At 40.5% G+C, this 16,195-nt stretch overlaps 1 protein-coding gene across 1 annotated transcript in view; it reads left to right on the top strand.

Moving 5' to 3' along the window:
- Positions 1-6,024, top strand: part of RSPO3 (R-spondin 3) — a 58,084-nt gene extending 52,060 nt beyond the window's left edge. Inside the window, exon 5 of the mRNA XM_071437311.1 lies at positions 4,987-6,024. Within this exon, the coding sequence (XP_071293412.1) occupies positions 4,987-5,180 (194 nt within the window). The 3' untranslated portion in view covers positions 5,181-6,024. The remainder of the gene's footprint in view (positions 1-4,986) is intronic.
- Positions 6,025-16,195: the final 10,171 nt, after the last annotated feature.

The following is a 16,195-nucleotide window of genomic DNA, read 5'->3' as shown; positions in this document are numbered from 1 at the left end:
CGTCATGCTGTTGTTGTCCAGGCCACATGATGAGGAAAGCATGACAGACTTTTAGTCTAAGAGGACTAAAAATGCCTCTGAGAAGGGTGTGGAAAGGTGGAAAGGAGAGCAATACAGTGTAGTGGCACTCAACCTTTAGGTTTTGTCCCTGTGCCTCATGGGGTACAAAGGGATTGGGGCACTGGTACTGCAGCACCAGTGCTGACAGTGCTCCAGTAGCCAGGAAGCACCAAGAGGTCAGACAAGGCTGTGAGGGGTGTGAAAGAACACTGTGGCACATTACAGCAGTGGCTTGTGGTCTTTAATTGCAGCTTTTCAGCTTATTACAGTGTAGTGGGGAGGATTTGTGGTCCGTGGTGACAGTCACAGTAGAAGCAGTGGGACCCTTCCAAAGAGGGGCCTGTTACATCAGTGCCTGTAATCCCAACAGGAGCAGTTCCATGACCCTCTTGCTCCTTTTGCTCTCCCATAGTAAATGTCTTCATGGGAGTGATGAAAGAAATACTATCATCACAAATGTCTGAGGCTAGATTCTCATCCCTCTGGGATTTCCATGAAGCCTACCCTGTAATACTTCCCCCCCATCAAAGTGAAGCAGTTTGCACAATCACATTTTATGTCTTCCTATGGTGGTTTGGGATTTCAGCACCCAAGTCCCCTGTAATAATTTCAGCTGAATATAATAGGTGGAACTAGGTGACAATGCTTAAAGCATAGGAAATCTGTAACCTGTGTTGGTTAATCCATGTCAGCCATGATTTCCTAAGTAACTGTCTGTCATAGTGTGCTTTTGAGCAACAAGGCCTCCCAAGTCAGGGCCAACGCATCCTCCCACTAATCCATAAAATACTGCTACAGATCTAGTGGAAATACCACATCTGAGAAGATAATGCACAGGCTTCTCTGAAATACCCTGGCTTGTTTAAATAGATGTATTCAGACATGGATTGCGTAAATACAGACTCAGGAATTTCTTTGACCCGGGGCTATAAAATATATTACCAAGAACTCAGCACCTTGAATCTGATTAGGCATGTAATTATATTGTTATCCAAACTAATTTCATGTCTGCATTTAATTTGAACTACTGCACTTCTAAAAATTATAGCAAGTCACTAGATTTTCATCAATATAGGAATTTGCTATTATTAGAAGCAGCAAGGTATCTCCTGTGTACCAGAAAACGCACAGTGCCTGCAGATCAATTCTTCCAGTACAGTTGTCTGTACAAAGCTTTAGTTCCAACATAAAAGCTATTTTAACACCAATTAATTACTATATTGTAATATCTATTGCAAGTATTATACATTCGTAATACAATCGTTATTAATATATTACATTCGTAATACAATAGTACAATAATGTCAGAGATGTATTAGATTCTCACGAATACTTCTCTGATATTATATATATTCTATTCATTAGCAAAACACTCTATTGGAAAAAAATTTAATCTCCTGTCTAAAAATACTTAGCCTATTTTGTTTTTTATTTTCAATTTTGAAGGGTTGTGTTGAATCTCTAAGAAGAAATAAACGTTTGTAACGTTAGTGCATCATAGCAAGAATTCCGTGATTCATCGGGAAAGTTCACCCGCAGGCAAAATAAAGCCAAGACAGGCGGTAGAGCGGTACGGGCGGGACAGGAAGGGTACGGGCGGGAGCTTTAGGACACGACCGGAGGGGACAGGGAAGGAAGGAACCTGCGGGAGCCGCCCCAGCCCCGCCTGGCGCGGAGCCGCGGCGCCCCCGCGCGGGCAGCAAGGGCACTGCAGCACTGCAGAGGGAGAGGGAGAGGGGGAGAGAGAGAGAGATAGAGAGAGAGAGAGAGAGAGAGAGAGAGAGAGAGACTCATGCTGCAGCCCGGGAGAACGTTCTAACAAGAGCATTCTTTGTAAATGGAATTGAAATTCCAGGAGAATCTATTCCTCCAGGTCATGTTGTTGCATCGTTTACTTCTTCAATGAGTTCCAACATAGTTTTAATAATGGCCTTGCCTTGTCATCTTCTTCAAAGGCAAAGTAGGTCATAGAAATATTGAATGGTTTGCGTTGGAAGGGGCCTTAAACGTCATTAGTTCCAGCACCCCTGCCGTGGGCAGGAACAGCTTCCACAAGACCAGTTTGCTGCAAGCCCCATCCAAACTGGCCACGAACACTTCCGGGGATGGGGCAGCCACAGCTGATCTGGACAACTTGTTTCAGTGTCTCACCACCCTCACAATAAAGAATTTTCTCCTAACATCTAATCTAAAAATCTTCTCTTTTAGTTTAAAACCTCTCTCCCTTGTCCTATCACTATCTGTCCATATAAAGAATCATTCTCCATCTTTTTTTATACACTCTCTTTAAGTACTGAAAGGCCAACTCGTATTCAGAGATGAACTTGTAAACATAATGGCCCATGTAATTTTTGCACTTTTCATTTCACAGATAGCCAAATGCCCAAATTTTCAATGAATTTCCATGATATCTGGTACCCAGTTCAATGTGCTGCGATGAAGAGAATTTCAGGAAGTAGAAGAAAGAAGAAAAAATATTCAGGAACAAATCTCTGGGAAGAAGAGAGAAGGGATATGAGCAGGGAGGGTGATGTACACAAAAATATATCCCAATGCTAGCAGAGAACTGCTGGTAGAATCTTCTCTTGGGTCTAAACTGAAACACAAACTGACTAGGAGTAACATTACACTGTCACATAAAAATTTTCATTTTTAAAAATAGTAGTGAAAGGAACAAAAGAACGAGCAAAGATGACCCTTCTATGCTATAGTGCATTACCATAATATTATAGGTCTGGAGGGCAGATCTTTTCACAAATAGCAGCAGATTGGAGATGGTAACATTAAACCATGTACAAACTGCACAGAGGACTCCAAACTAGCTATCCTCAGAGTTGAAGAGAATTACAACTTGGTTTTAAGTATTTTCCAGAGATCAGTTTTCCTTGTCATTTGTTAAGATACCAGCTTGATTAAAACAGAAACAGTAAAGCTGTGCCTAGATAAGTCTCTAGTTAGACAAAGATATCTTATTCTTAGTATATCCACACACATATAAATACATATATCCTGGTCCATGACTGAATGGGAAACCATTACATGTCATTCCAACACACTTAAAGAACTGTGGCTGGGAAGTCACAGCTGAATGATTTTGGCTAATCACCAAGTGAGTAATGTCAAACACTGAATGTCTGGACAGTTTCCATTCAAATAACATTTCATCTTGGGCCAATAAGTATTTACAAACCACTGGAATGAAATCCCATACTGTCATTTATCCATTAGTAAGAGACAGCATTACAGCTGGGTAAGATGCAGCCTTACTTCTGCATGGAAGTCTCCCAGTTCTCCCAGTGGTGGTAGCTCTTTCCGAGCCTCCCACACCAGTTCTGCAGGTCTCCCCTGCTCACGTCTGGGCATCTTAGAGGGTATTTACAAATTCAGAGAGGGATTCAGCAGGTATGTGGGTGTATATTCAGGTAATCTCTAACTGGTTCCCTGAAGTTTAAGGTGTTCTTTTACATTTAAATTTTTACTGTTCCAGAAACAATAAACGATAAAGGCAGATATTGGTCACTAACGTGTGTATCCAAACTTTCCCTTGGTCTTCAGTCCTAGGCAGTGGTGGTAAAGAATGGAGAAGGTGTAAAATATTCCCACAGAGCTACGCAACAAGAAGAGCATATTTTCACATCTTGATCTTGCTCCTTTCTTTCTGCATTCTCTTCACCTCCTTGGAATCTCTATTCCTTTATCTGACCTGCACCCTGAACCTCCTTGGATGGTTATCTGTTCTCAGAACAAAGCCACTTCCCCTGCAGCTACTCCCTCATTGTGACATATTCCCACAGAGCTCAGTGAGGCATCAAAAACCACTGACTTTGGTTTTGAGGCAGGAATGGGCAAAATTGATAAAAATTTAGCACCCTCAACAGCAAGAGCTACTGCCAGGTTTGTGTAACTCCCCCCACACTGGTGTAGGAAAGCCTGGATTATCTCTGCTAAAATTTAAAACCAAAAAAATATTCTCTCTGTAACAAAGAAGGCTAGATTACTAGTATCATTATTGAGATATCATAAAAGAGAGTTTAGCCAGATGTTTTTCAATACTTGTCCAGAAATTTCTCCATGTAAGAAGGCATAGGGGTCAGTATGACATTCTATCAGGAAAGTCTCCAGAGAAGCTGCCTTTGAAGATACCATTGAGATCCATCTAACTGCAGGTGAATTTCAGCTGCATAGCTCAGTAGTTCCACACAGACAGAAACCTAATCTGCTTTAGGCTCATGTGGACTTACAAGTTCAAGCTAATGTGATTCCTGCACTGATTTGTAAAGAATCATAGAATCACAGAAATGTTTTGGTTGGAAAGGATCTTTGAAGATCACCTCTGCCATGGGTAGAGGCATCTTCCACTAGATCAGGTTGCTCAGAGCCCAATCCAGCCTGCCCTTGAACAGATCCAGTGATGAGGTATCCACAGCTTCTGTGGGCAGCCTGTTCCAGTGCTGCACCACACTCAGCATAAAAAATTTCTTTCTCACGTGCAAGCATAAATGTACTCTATTATATCATCTCCACAGCCAATATACAAAGTTTTAATGTTCCTAAGGGGACAGGATGCTTTATGGGAGAGGTCTGTAGCAGCAACAAATTCCTCAACATCTCACCTGATTTAAAGCAATAAAGTAGTTGAATACCTAATTATGTGACAATAGTCTAGAGTTTGATTTGAGACACATTTTAGCCTGAAGACCATCACATACCTGTGCTGGAGCAGACACTCTGCAATGGGATTCATGTTGCAATACCAAGAATCCCCTGGGATGTGGGTGTGGTGATCAGACATTTCAAAATACTAGCGTCCAGCTCCTAATGGAAGGTGCTAAACCAGGGCTGGTTTCATGGGTCATGGAAAAGTGAGGGACTCAGAAATTTCAATAGTCTGAGCAAATCTTCTAATGTGCCATAATTTCTTTTCAGGGAAAAAAAATAGAGAGGAAAAAAGGAAAAAATCCAACAAAGATGAAAGCAAGGAGACAAGACAGGAAAGCAAAGGGCGAGCAGCCCGAAGACAAAACCGAGAACAGAGGGAAAGCAACAACAAAACACAGCCGAAGAAAAGGAAAGCCCCAAACAAAGAACAGGACCTGGCACCAGCTGACACTGCACATTAATGGCCCTCCATGATTGTTTAAGTCTTATGATGCTGCTATCTCTACCAGATCGCCCTGACAGGTGTTCCAACCATTCAGGCCACAAATGGACAATGCTACCAGTTATTATTAAACTTTAAACAACATTCCAAATACTTCCTATATTCTCCAAGCAACCATAGTTTATTAAAGAGATTGACATGAGCCAAGGAAAAAAAAATCTAAAGATGGGATCCTTTAAAACTGTTATATTATATGCTTCCATGCATCTGTAAAAGGCAATTAAGAAATTTTGTATATAATAATAATAGGGTATAAAATATAGCAATATAATAATGAATGACTTTCAGATGAACAATGTTCTTTTTCTTTGTAAAATATTTTTCAAGTTATTGTTTAAGTATGAGGCAAGAGATATGTCTAAATCAAAGATGAAAATCGTATCCCTTCATATATTGTACATAATTAAGAGAAGGAGGAAAACATTTCCGAAGAGCCAGTAGGAGCCCAAGGTTTTACAACCTCTGGTGGAGCAGGATGGGATTGCCCTGTGTTTTCCCAGTCCATGCTCCAGGTGAGAAGCATCAGGAGAAAGCCAGCCGGGCTTCAGCTGCTGAGAGATAAGAAGCAGAAGCATCTGCAGCTTTGAAGACTGAATCCCTGAGGCAGAAGGAAACTGAGCTGAGCTCGAATAACACTCTTATCTGTGGACAACACAATGTTTTCTGGTGTAAACAGTGGTACCGTGTGCTGTTTTATGCTTTTTATACCTATGTGTAACTTAAGTCTACATTTCAAATCTTCTGGTGAATGACAAATCGTATTTGTAGGAGACAACGTTGAGTTAATAAAAACCAGAAAAGTAGATCATGTAAGTATGTGTTTTTCACAGTGATGGTGTCACTTTTTCTGCTGGGGAAGGGAATAATTTCATAGCTTCACAGACTGAAGAGGACACAACTTACACCCACACTGTGCATCTAGCAAAAGAGTATCCACGAAAATAAATTTACAAACGTAGACAAATTACAAACTTCTGCCCAATTTTACTTAAATTCCTATTCTGGTTCTTCTCTCTGACACAGCAGAAGTGAAAGTCTCCACTGCTCAGAGGACAAACCAAATCCTGTGGTTTCACTGCAGCCCATCAGTGAAACACAGGTTATGCTGCACACTGATTGCTGCTCAGAAATGGACTTACCCTTTCCAGAAACATGTTGAGGAACCAACATACCTCACAATTTGTGTTCTGTTGCCATGTTTTGCCCAATGACAGCTGTCACAGGGGTAGCAGCCTACTCACTGTGGAGCATGGACTAGAACAGGTGGCAGGAGTCAGTTCCCCTCCCTGTTCACTATTTCTGTTTCTCACAGTGAGTTTGACTTTAAAAAATATTCTGTCCAATACTGAAGCCTGTCTCTCAGGCTGAGGACACCTGAGTGACAGGTGCCAGTGACTTTCCAAGTAATATCCAAATCATCCAGACAGCAATGTGGGATGGTCTCCTACAGTCTGCTTTGTAAGAGCTTTGTCTCTAATGATACATGTAGATGCAGTAGTCTAACCACATGGTGTTTAAGGCTTCCACAGTTTGCCTCCTACATTCATGAGAATTAATGAAAACTTTTGGTAACCAGTCCCTGATTTTATGCATTTATTATATTTTTTTCAGTCTTACAGAAGACTGAAAGGCTGAATTTTACAGAGATGAGCATCATGTAATGCTCCTCACACACAATTGAGTCTGAATGGGTAAGAGAGCAAAGCAGGGTGTGCTGAATGCCTGTGAGGGGCACCTAGCAGTGGGAGGCTGGAGCAGGGGTGACTATTTGTGAGCCCCCAGGTCCATTGCATAACTTGTTTATACCCTCCTCCAGAGTGGTCTGGTCTCAGTCTCCCACTACTGACCCAAGCAGCTGCAGTCAAATCCCTCCATGAACATCTTCCCACCTTGTTGGCAGCAGCGGCTGAGGAGGAGCTGGTCTTAGAGCAGAAGGTGCAGAACCTGTGTGCACCACTGAGGCTCTGGGTGATGCTGAAGGAGAGAGAGGAAAGGAGAAATCCTCATGCTGCCAGACTCAGAAGCTGGCACCAGAGGAGGTGCAAGTAGCAGTTCTGGGCTGAGAGGTATTGGTATCACAACAGAAAGGGGAACCCAGTGCTTCAAACTCTCTCCTACAGCTGCAGTCATTCATCTGTCTGCAGTGCTGGTGGGCAAACAGGGATGTTCAGCTGCTCGGAAAGAATTTACTGTTCAATTTACTTCCTCCAAAGACAGGTTTTTGGCCAGATGAAGCATCCCTACTTGGATTCAGCAAACTAGGTCAGCAGCTGGACCACATGAATAGTTGCACTCAGGGAAGATTTGTCTGCAACTCTTAAAACTAACCAGTAGGATTGTTTTTTCCCAGCCTTGATTAAATATAGGAGCTAAATGGCAAGGGTGTTTGGTATGGAATTGCTTTTGATAGAAGCAAAAACAAAATCCATAAAAATGAACATGAGTGTTCAGAGAGGAATTTAAAAAAAAAAAAAAAGAAAAAGCAAAACTAGATACTATACCAAAATGTCCCTGATCTCAGTTATTCTCTACTACAACACTTGGAGGAGTCAAAGGAATGCCATTTATCTGGCAAAGATAAACAGAAGACTGGAAAAGCAGTATCAAGTACTTCAAGAATTATAGACTGAGGGAAAAGAAAGAGGGAGAAAGGAAAAGAAAGTAATTTAGGATACAAATGTGAGCTCTGTTATACACTATCACAAAAACCTTTATTATAAATTGTCTGCTTACACAAGAGGCAGTGACAAGTCTGTTTTACCAAAAGCAGAACTTGGAATGCTGTTACCTTTCAACAAGAAATAAAAATGTAAACAGAATTTGGCCCTGCCAGTAATAATTTATAGCATTAGTACCTGAAAAAACATGCTACCTCTTTCCTGGAAATGAACAAGGAAGTTGCTGTCATGTTGCTTCCTCCCACACAGAAAAATGTTTGATAATATTGCCTATAGCCATGGTGAAGCACTAAGAAGCATATCCAAGTCACTTGGGCAACTAAAATTTTCTCAAGTCCTTGCGCAGAATGTAGACCACCCTGCTGGTAGGTGAACTACTCAATTGGGACTCCCAAGAAACTGAGGGAGAATATGGACCTTTGTAGGCCAAATGTATTGCAATAACACCTTTTGCCCATCCAGTAATAAATGTGTAAAATCAGGAGTCAATGATCTTACATGCTAGGAAGAGCTAGGGAGAACTCATAGGACCTTACTGGAGAAGATTTGATTAGGTAATTGGAGTAGCTGTGACTCAATCGGTGCAAAACTTCTTCCCTGACAATTGCTTTCCAATTAAAATATACCTCAAAATCTTAAGAATAGATTTGAAGTGATTCCCAGAGAATTATGAACAGCTTTTCTTAAAATGGAACCTAAATTGAATGGACATTAATTATAAGCCAAATTCATAGTGTGCTAATTATTAAAGAATATATCTGAAATAAAATACTAAATATCAGTTAAGGCCAGTAGATAAACACACATCAAGTGCTATTTCTGACAGTAAAGCTGCTCAAGGAATTGTCATCAGTAGCAAAGAGACAGAAAACCAAACAACTGTTATGTCCCAGGCTTCAGACCTGTCTGACCAAGCTGTATCTTGTTCTCTCACCTGAAGATCCGAATAAAGGAACCCAATGTTAAAGAGTTTAAGTGTTGAACTGCTGAACCCTTCACTGAATTTGTCCCAGAAGCTTTATTCTGAGCCACCACAGCAGAGTTGTCAGGCTGATCAATGCACTAAATAAATCACAGGTTTTTCTGTACCCTGTAGCAAAGTGGCAGCAGAAGAACCCATCAGTGTCACTACCAACAGCCTCTGTGTGCTTGTGGTTGATGTGCTGACAAGAAAGCAGCACATGAATATTGTTATTAATTCAGAAGAATTCCTCTACAGCCCTCAGGAGTCACTATAATTATTTTTTGTTTCTGTGGTTTTAGCCTCTGCAACTTATTGAAGGCTGAGCTTTCTGATGCAGCACAAATTTACCATGACATTTGTACTTACTTGCTATGCATTGTTATTTGCAGAGACTGCACTGAGTTTAGTTTACATGGTTCACATGAAGTTGCACAAATTCAAACAAAAACCTCTGCACAGGATGACATAACAGCTGATCATGGGAGCTGCTCTTCAAAGTGACATTCTGCAAGCATCAGCTGCAGCTTCAGTCTTTCCTGAGTCCATCAGTAAGGGCTTGGTCATAATTGCAGGCTCAGATCTGCCACTCCACTGCTGTTAATCAGCACAAAACTTACTCATTAAAGACCTTGCACTCTTACAAGCAAACACCCTCTGTTGTTACACATCCACAAATAATTTTCTCATGCGGCCTCTTGTTAATAGGGTTTGGATTTTTCCTAGTGTTTTGCAATAATTTGGCATAATTTAAAGAGAAGTGAAGTCAGCATGTTTGTTCACCATTTTAATAAAGCATCTACCCATTACATCTTCCTCTCCTAACTTCACTGTGATACTCCTAGTGGGTTAGGCCTGCCTTTTCAGATCTGGAATGCTAATTGCATTTAAAAAGTAAGGTTACCCATTGATTGGTTTGACACATAAATTTCTATATTTTCATGTGCAAATTCTTGTTGATAGTGTTCTATAGAGTGTTTCAGAGTGCTAACAGTGTCCATATAAAGTAAAGTGAAACCAAACAGTCTTACTAGCAGACTCACCTGTAATCATGGAATTTTTCCCCGGCCAGGGGAAAGAAGAGTAGGGTAAGCAAGCTCTCTTGGATAAAATTGGCAGCACAACTTCTTCTGTAGTCACTACTGTGGAAGCAGAACAAGTCCTGCAGGTGCCACCAAAATATGAGGCCATATAGCAAGGGCAGGAGAGAAAAAAGTTGGTCTGCCACCTTTAAAAGGATGATATGAACAAAATTAAACTAGTAACAGCAGCCACATTTTATTTTCTAAAGCACTAGGATAAATGATCCCAGAATGAAACCAATGGGATTAAATTAATTTAGTTCTCAATGTGCATATAGAAGGAAACCAGAGATGAGACAAATTAATGCAGAGAAGGGAACAGAGTGCTGTCTGGCTGCAGATAAGCAGGATGTTGTCACTATTATTTAATCTATGCATTAAGTAATCTCTACTCATTTACAGTCTACTCCAGTACTCCTGTGTCTAAACAGGTTATTAAAGTTCTACAAATGTTCATACAGACAGTGTCCAGGGGGAAGCAGTACAGGAACTAATACCTTGCTCTAGTAAAAATCTGTGTTTTCCCAGAACATGATATTAAGGAACTGCTTTTGTGATTTTGAGGTAATTTTTGTAACTGAAAAACAGGAGGGTAGTTCCAGTCCTACTTTAGGCTATGGCATGAAATAGCTGGTTCTACAAATGATTCAATCCTTACCATATCATCCATGTACTGTTTAAATACCTAGCAGTTCATAAAGGAAGCTGCCATGAGAAAGGAAAATGTGGGTAATATTTCTTATGGAAATCAGCATAATCTGCTCAGGGCTGTGTTCCTTTTTCATAAGAAATGATGTATTGGTTTAGTCTGCTGTCAAAGTTGAACAATGGTAGAAACTAAAAAACATCTCAGAGCAAAAGCACAATTTCAAATGGTAAAGGAGGTTATTTTTCACAGTGATGCTTTGTTCATAAAATAAACCTCCAGTAAGTAAATTACAACAGAATCTGTCCTATAGCTATTCTAATAATTTTGTTCTCTGACAGTTTCACACAGCAGGAGGGAACTAAAAATGAGTAAACTATGTCCACAAGACTCTGATGGATAACTGTGTATTCCTGCTAGTTACTGGAAAAGTAATATCCAAAATAATAAACTCACGGTCATCCTTTTATCAGCCCTTTCACCCCCCCACAGCCCCCCTGCCATTACTCCTAAACTAGCTGATAAAAAAAATCTGGTTTTGCAAGCCAGAGACCAAATAACGAGCAAGGAGGTGTCAGCCTGTTTTTAAACAAGGAGATTTTTTGAACAGTGTTCAAAGAGCACAATTCTGTCATGTTTGGTGATAATGTCTCCCATGTCAGAGGTTTATGTCCTGCTGTCACTCAGTTCAGTAATACTACCTGAGATATTACTCTCTCCTTGTGTGTTACTTCCATTAAAGAGTGACTTTGACCATTCACAGAGTGTGAGGAGCTTCTATTTTTTCCAGATGGTAGCTACTTCTTTCTAAAACATACCCACCAGGCCCTGCCTTCTGTTCTGTAGATGTGCCTCATGTAGGATAACTAACCCAATTCTACTGAGAACACAACTGAGTGGTTTGGATGTCTCAAGTGCCTATGTGTGTGTGACTGGAGTCAGGGACAGAAGGACTGGTGAAGCCTGTGTAAGGGGATAGATTATAAGTAAATAAAGGTAGTATAGAAAGTAATCTCACCCCTAAAGAGTTGTAGCTGGGCTAATTACTAAAGATTAGGAGCAGGCCTGACTTTAACAGGCCACAGCTGTAGCCAATCAGAAGAGTGTTATAAAAGAGTGGATTGGTTAGTTGAAGGAGAAGTGGAATTGGTTGTGGTGAGGACAAGGAAGAGTCAGTGCTTAGAGGAGCTGCCTACAAGAAACATCAAGGAGGTATGAAACTCTTGCAATAAGGAGACAACAATATGGAACCTTTGCTATATAATGACAACAAGCCTGCACTTTGGATCAAACACCTCTAAAAGAGGGAGAATATTAGATGAGCCAAAATTATACTTTAAAGCACCTTGAAAGCCTGTGGGAGACCATTCACACACTTTAGTCTCTTGTAGTCATCTTTGAGATGAATCCCAAGGGGAAAGCCTGACCTCATGGGCTACAGCTTTGGCCCATTTCTACACCTTTGGAATATGCTGTGCTATTTCTGTATTATTCTCCTCACTACGGATGCTCAGCTCACTTCCTAATGGGATTTATAACAAATGAACAGTCTTCTTGAATGTTAATTAAGTTGTTTACATTATAGTTAATGCATAGTGAGGGCTGAGCCACCTGCTACTCTCCATCCTGATAAATCCTCTTTGGAGTACCTTTTGGTGATAGCTTCCCAGATAATCTTGAGCAAGAGCACATATTCTACTCCTTATGAATCCTTTTACCTTGCTGGCATTATCTGAGCTCCAGTAGTGCATCAAATGATGTAATTAGCATCCTGCATCTGTGGTTTCTTTTCACAGCCTGTTTCCTACAACCTTACATTTGCTGTGCCAAATGCATTACTGAAGTCTAGACATATTGTACTTGCTGCTTAGAGGAAAAGAAAAAGAAAACCAAGTATTCTCATGGCAGTAGAAATCTTGCTTGAGATATCAAATTCTTGTTTTAGTTTGTTTTCCTTTTTTTATACAAGAGAGAAATACCAACACAAGAAAATTCTTTAAGTACATGCACCCAGAGACATTTTCAAAATTAATCCCAGGGGAAAGAAAAGAATGATAATTAGAAGTAACTATTTGAAAGTCAGCTGGGCACCTTAAGCTGAAATTCTGGTGCACCATTAGGGGGCCATCTCAATATAAGATCCTAAGAATGAAGGTTTTAGAAAGACTTAGAAGTTTTATTCAGCTGAGACAGACTTGCTCAGGGATAAGTAAGAATTCTTTGCAATTTTCTCATGTGTCCTGCAGGATCCTAGGAGCAATTTCTTACATTAGGAAATGCAGGTCCACTGCACTTTAGTGTCTGTCAGTGGGTGGTTAAGAAGCACAATGTGCACATTGTACCTAGGCTGTAATTAAAGAGGTCTCAGCTATTTTTCAATATAGAAAGCTTTGTCTTCTGACTACAAGAATAAATAATCCATCACTCAGGAATTCTGGATAGTCATCATTTCAGGCCTATACATCATAGTTAATGTGTTTTATAACCAGTTTTACTGAAATGTTATTTCATAAAAAAATCACAGTAGCAGCACCATGCATTGTGTTATTTATGGGGGAGCTGCAGAAGCATCCTCCTCATGGTTCAGCCATCTCCCCCTGTGGGAGAGCAATAACTGCCATGTTTTGAAGAACAGTTGACAGTATCAAAAGGAATTTCTGTATTAATTTGATAAGTGGACATTCTGTGCTTGCTATAGGGCAACAGGCGATGCAAAGTGCTCAGAGGATTACTTAAAGCATGCATTGACAGCACTGTGTATTGTTTTAAACAGCTTTTACCTTGATTTTTTTAATACAGTGACACAGATCTGTAGTCAAGGTGTCTTTGCACGTGATTTTTGCAAGCAGTAACAGTGACTTACAATTCTGTATAAGGCTGGCTGAACAAACACGAGTTCCCTTGCACAAGCTCTGCTGAAGCTGGTCTGAAGCTCCCACAGTCTCTTTCCTCAGCTAAGCACAAGAACAAATCTCTCAGAAGGCTGTGGGCAAAGGCTGAGAAGGTTCCTCAGGGCTTCTGTAAACCAGCAAGATGAAAATCAAAGGGAAGAATGCAGAGCACCACATGAAGGTAGGAGCATACAAATGCAGAGAGTAAGAAGAAAAGGCCCCTTAGGCAGCAGTGGTAATTCACAGCTGAATGTAAATAGTGTCATATCACAATGAAAGCAAACATCATACTGGGATACACATGCAGAAATATAGCCTGTAATATATATGAAACAATTCTGTTCTACTCAGAAGTATCAGTTGAACCTCAATGTCCCCTTAAGGTACCACAGTTGAAGAAAGAAGTAGTATAACTAGAAATTGTTCAGGCAAAAGCATTGAGAATGATCAAAGCTTCAAAAAAAAAAGCTTCAGAAAAGTGTTCCCACACCTACCTACCTATGAAGGAGATAATAGCCATACAGCAGCACTGCCAAGGATGAAAGGGATATGGCCACAAATGGGACTCAGCTGAAGGAAACAGAAATAAATTTTTCTTTATCTGTACAAATTTCTCCCCTTCTGGATAAACTAAACAATATAACTCACTAAGAGCATTTAGCAAAAGAGAAAGCAAAACACAAGATTCCCAGCACTAAAACTAACATATCTCTTCCATCCCATCTGTAGCCAGTACCTAATTTTACCCTTTCTCAGGATGTGCATGTTTGCATTCCTAGCTCCCTCATTCATTATTTTAGAAAAGAATAATACCTTTCCTACTCTTTTCCAAATAAAATTTACTCTCCTTGTTTCCCAGTGATTCAAAGAAACACCAGAGCCTCCTAATTTGGAAGAAAAATGCAAAACATAAGTTATTATCTTTCTTAGAGGAAAAAAAACTTGTGCTACCATGCTGGAAAACTGGTAGTGAGCTGGCCTAGCAAATTTGCACCTTGATGGCCAGTTTCACCCTAATTTGGGGAGAAAAAAAATTAAGTGTGTGCAAAGCAGGTGTTCAACAGACAGATCCTGACCTACCAGTCAGCATGTGCAGACTTCCTGATATTGAAATAGTCCTCCCACTCCAAGTGTATCCTGAAAACAAAGATCCAGTACAGCTTTCATCAGAAAGCAGAGCAAAGAGCTATCTAATGTAGTCAGAATTACAAAGTGAATTCTTGGATCCCCAGGTGTGTGCATCAGTGTCTATGTCTACCCAAGCAAGTGATTTATTTCATGCATATGCAGTGACCTGCAAATAAAACAAGCACATGCAAGGGGACAGGGAGAGTCCTATACTCCAAATACCCAGATCCAGGACAGTGATATTGCACTGGACTAGCAGACAGGTGGGCTCACAGCTGAGTGTCCCACTTTGGAGCAGACATCCAGGCAGAGCAGTGTTCCTACTGTGTGACTGTTCCAATTCAGGCCATGCACGCTAAGGCAGCTAGGATCACATGGCCAGGAAGCAAAGCAACATCCACTAAAAGAAGACCTGGTTTGAGACCTCTGACACCGGCCTCAGTGGCTGAGCAGAGTTACATCTGCTCACCAGCAAAAGATGGGTGTGCAGGGAAGAAAGTGATGTGGCTGCTGAACTGATGTGAGCACAAGGAAGGATCTGTTTGAGGAAAGCAGTGGTTTAAGGAGTCCCTCCAAAGGCACTACAGGAGGCAGAAAAACAGAAGTGTAGAAGAAGAATGAAGCTACATGAACAACTGATGGGATAGGAAATCTGACCATAATATTAAGTCAGTAAAACCTATTTTACCTGGAACTTCTTGATTTCTAGCTCTGGATAATGTTTTTTCTCAGTTTTCATTACAAAAAGAAAAGAACAAGTCATCTGTTTTTAGTTTTGACCCTACACATGCAGGGTATTCCAGACTGCACAGCTGGTTGCAGCCTTAAACCTGGAGATAGGATGGGAGTGGGTGAGTCACATTAAAATTGTTCTTTTTCTTTTCTGACTCACTGCAGTTTCGTATTTCAAAATTTGAAGTCACTTTTGCACTGTCAGCCAGTTTAAATAATGTAGCAAATTCTTTAGCTGCAATGTTCTCACTCATTTTCCACAGAAGCTTAGGCGATACTTAAGATATACCCGGAGACTTTTTTTACTGACTTTTACTATTTGTCACTGTGTCCAGATGACCTGAACAATGTCTTCATTTTAAACTCAATGACACATTAACAACACATAAGAAACATAAGACTTATGAAGATCTTGGCCTTAACATCTGACGTAATAAGGATGTGAACAAATACTTACGTACACACACAGTATATTCTCAGCTGTAATTTAGAGAGCTTGTTTTGTGGTAGAAATCTTGAAATGCTACCTTTGTGGCTTTTTTACTGTATTTCCCACAATTCTATTAAGACAGAATGATCAAGACCAAGCCTCCCAGCAATACCCAAAGGAAAGTGAAATGCAGGCCTGAAAAAGGGCCTAAGAAGGGATTTCAGCTTATTTTTATTAGCTAAAAAAAGAATAATTCTGTGACAACTGTTAACCAGTGAGAGGCCTCCTATATAATTTTCTGGTTTCCAGTAACTAACAGAGCCTAAGTTGCTTCCTAAGGTGTTTGAGGTATATCCATATGAGACTTTGCCTTTCTTGGCAATGTCCTGCATAGCAGGTAGGTAATGAGAGAAGCATTTCAGTGAC

Source organism: Agelaius tricolor, unplaced genomic scaffold (genome assembly GCF_023055355.1).
Source record: "Agelaius tricolor isolate 1412-34295 unplaced genomic scaffold, bAgeTri1.0.p SCAF_1, whole genome shotgun sequence".
Classification (NCBI taxonomy): domain Eukaryota; kingdom Metazoa; phylum Chordata; class Aves; order Passeriformes; family Icteridae; genus Agelaius; species Agelaius tricolor.
Note: the sequence above shows the minus strand (reverse complement) of the source record. Positions and strands in the feature narration are given on the sequence as shown.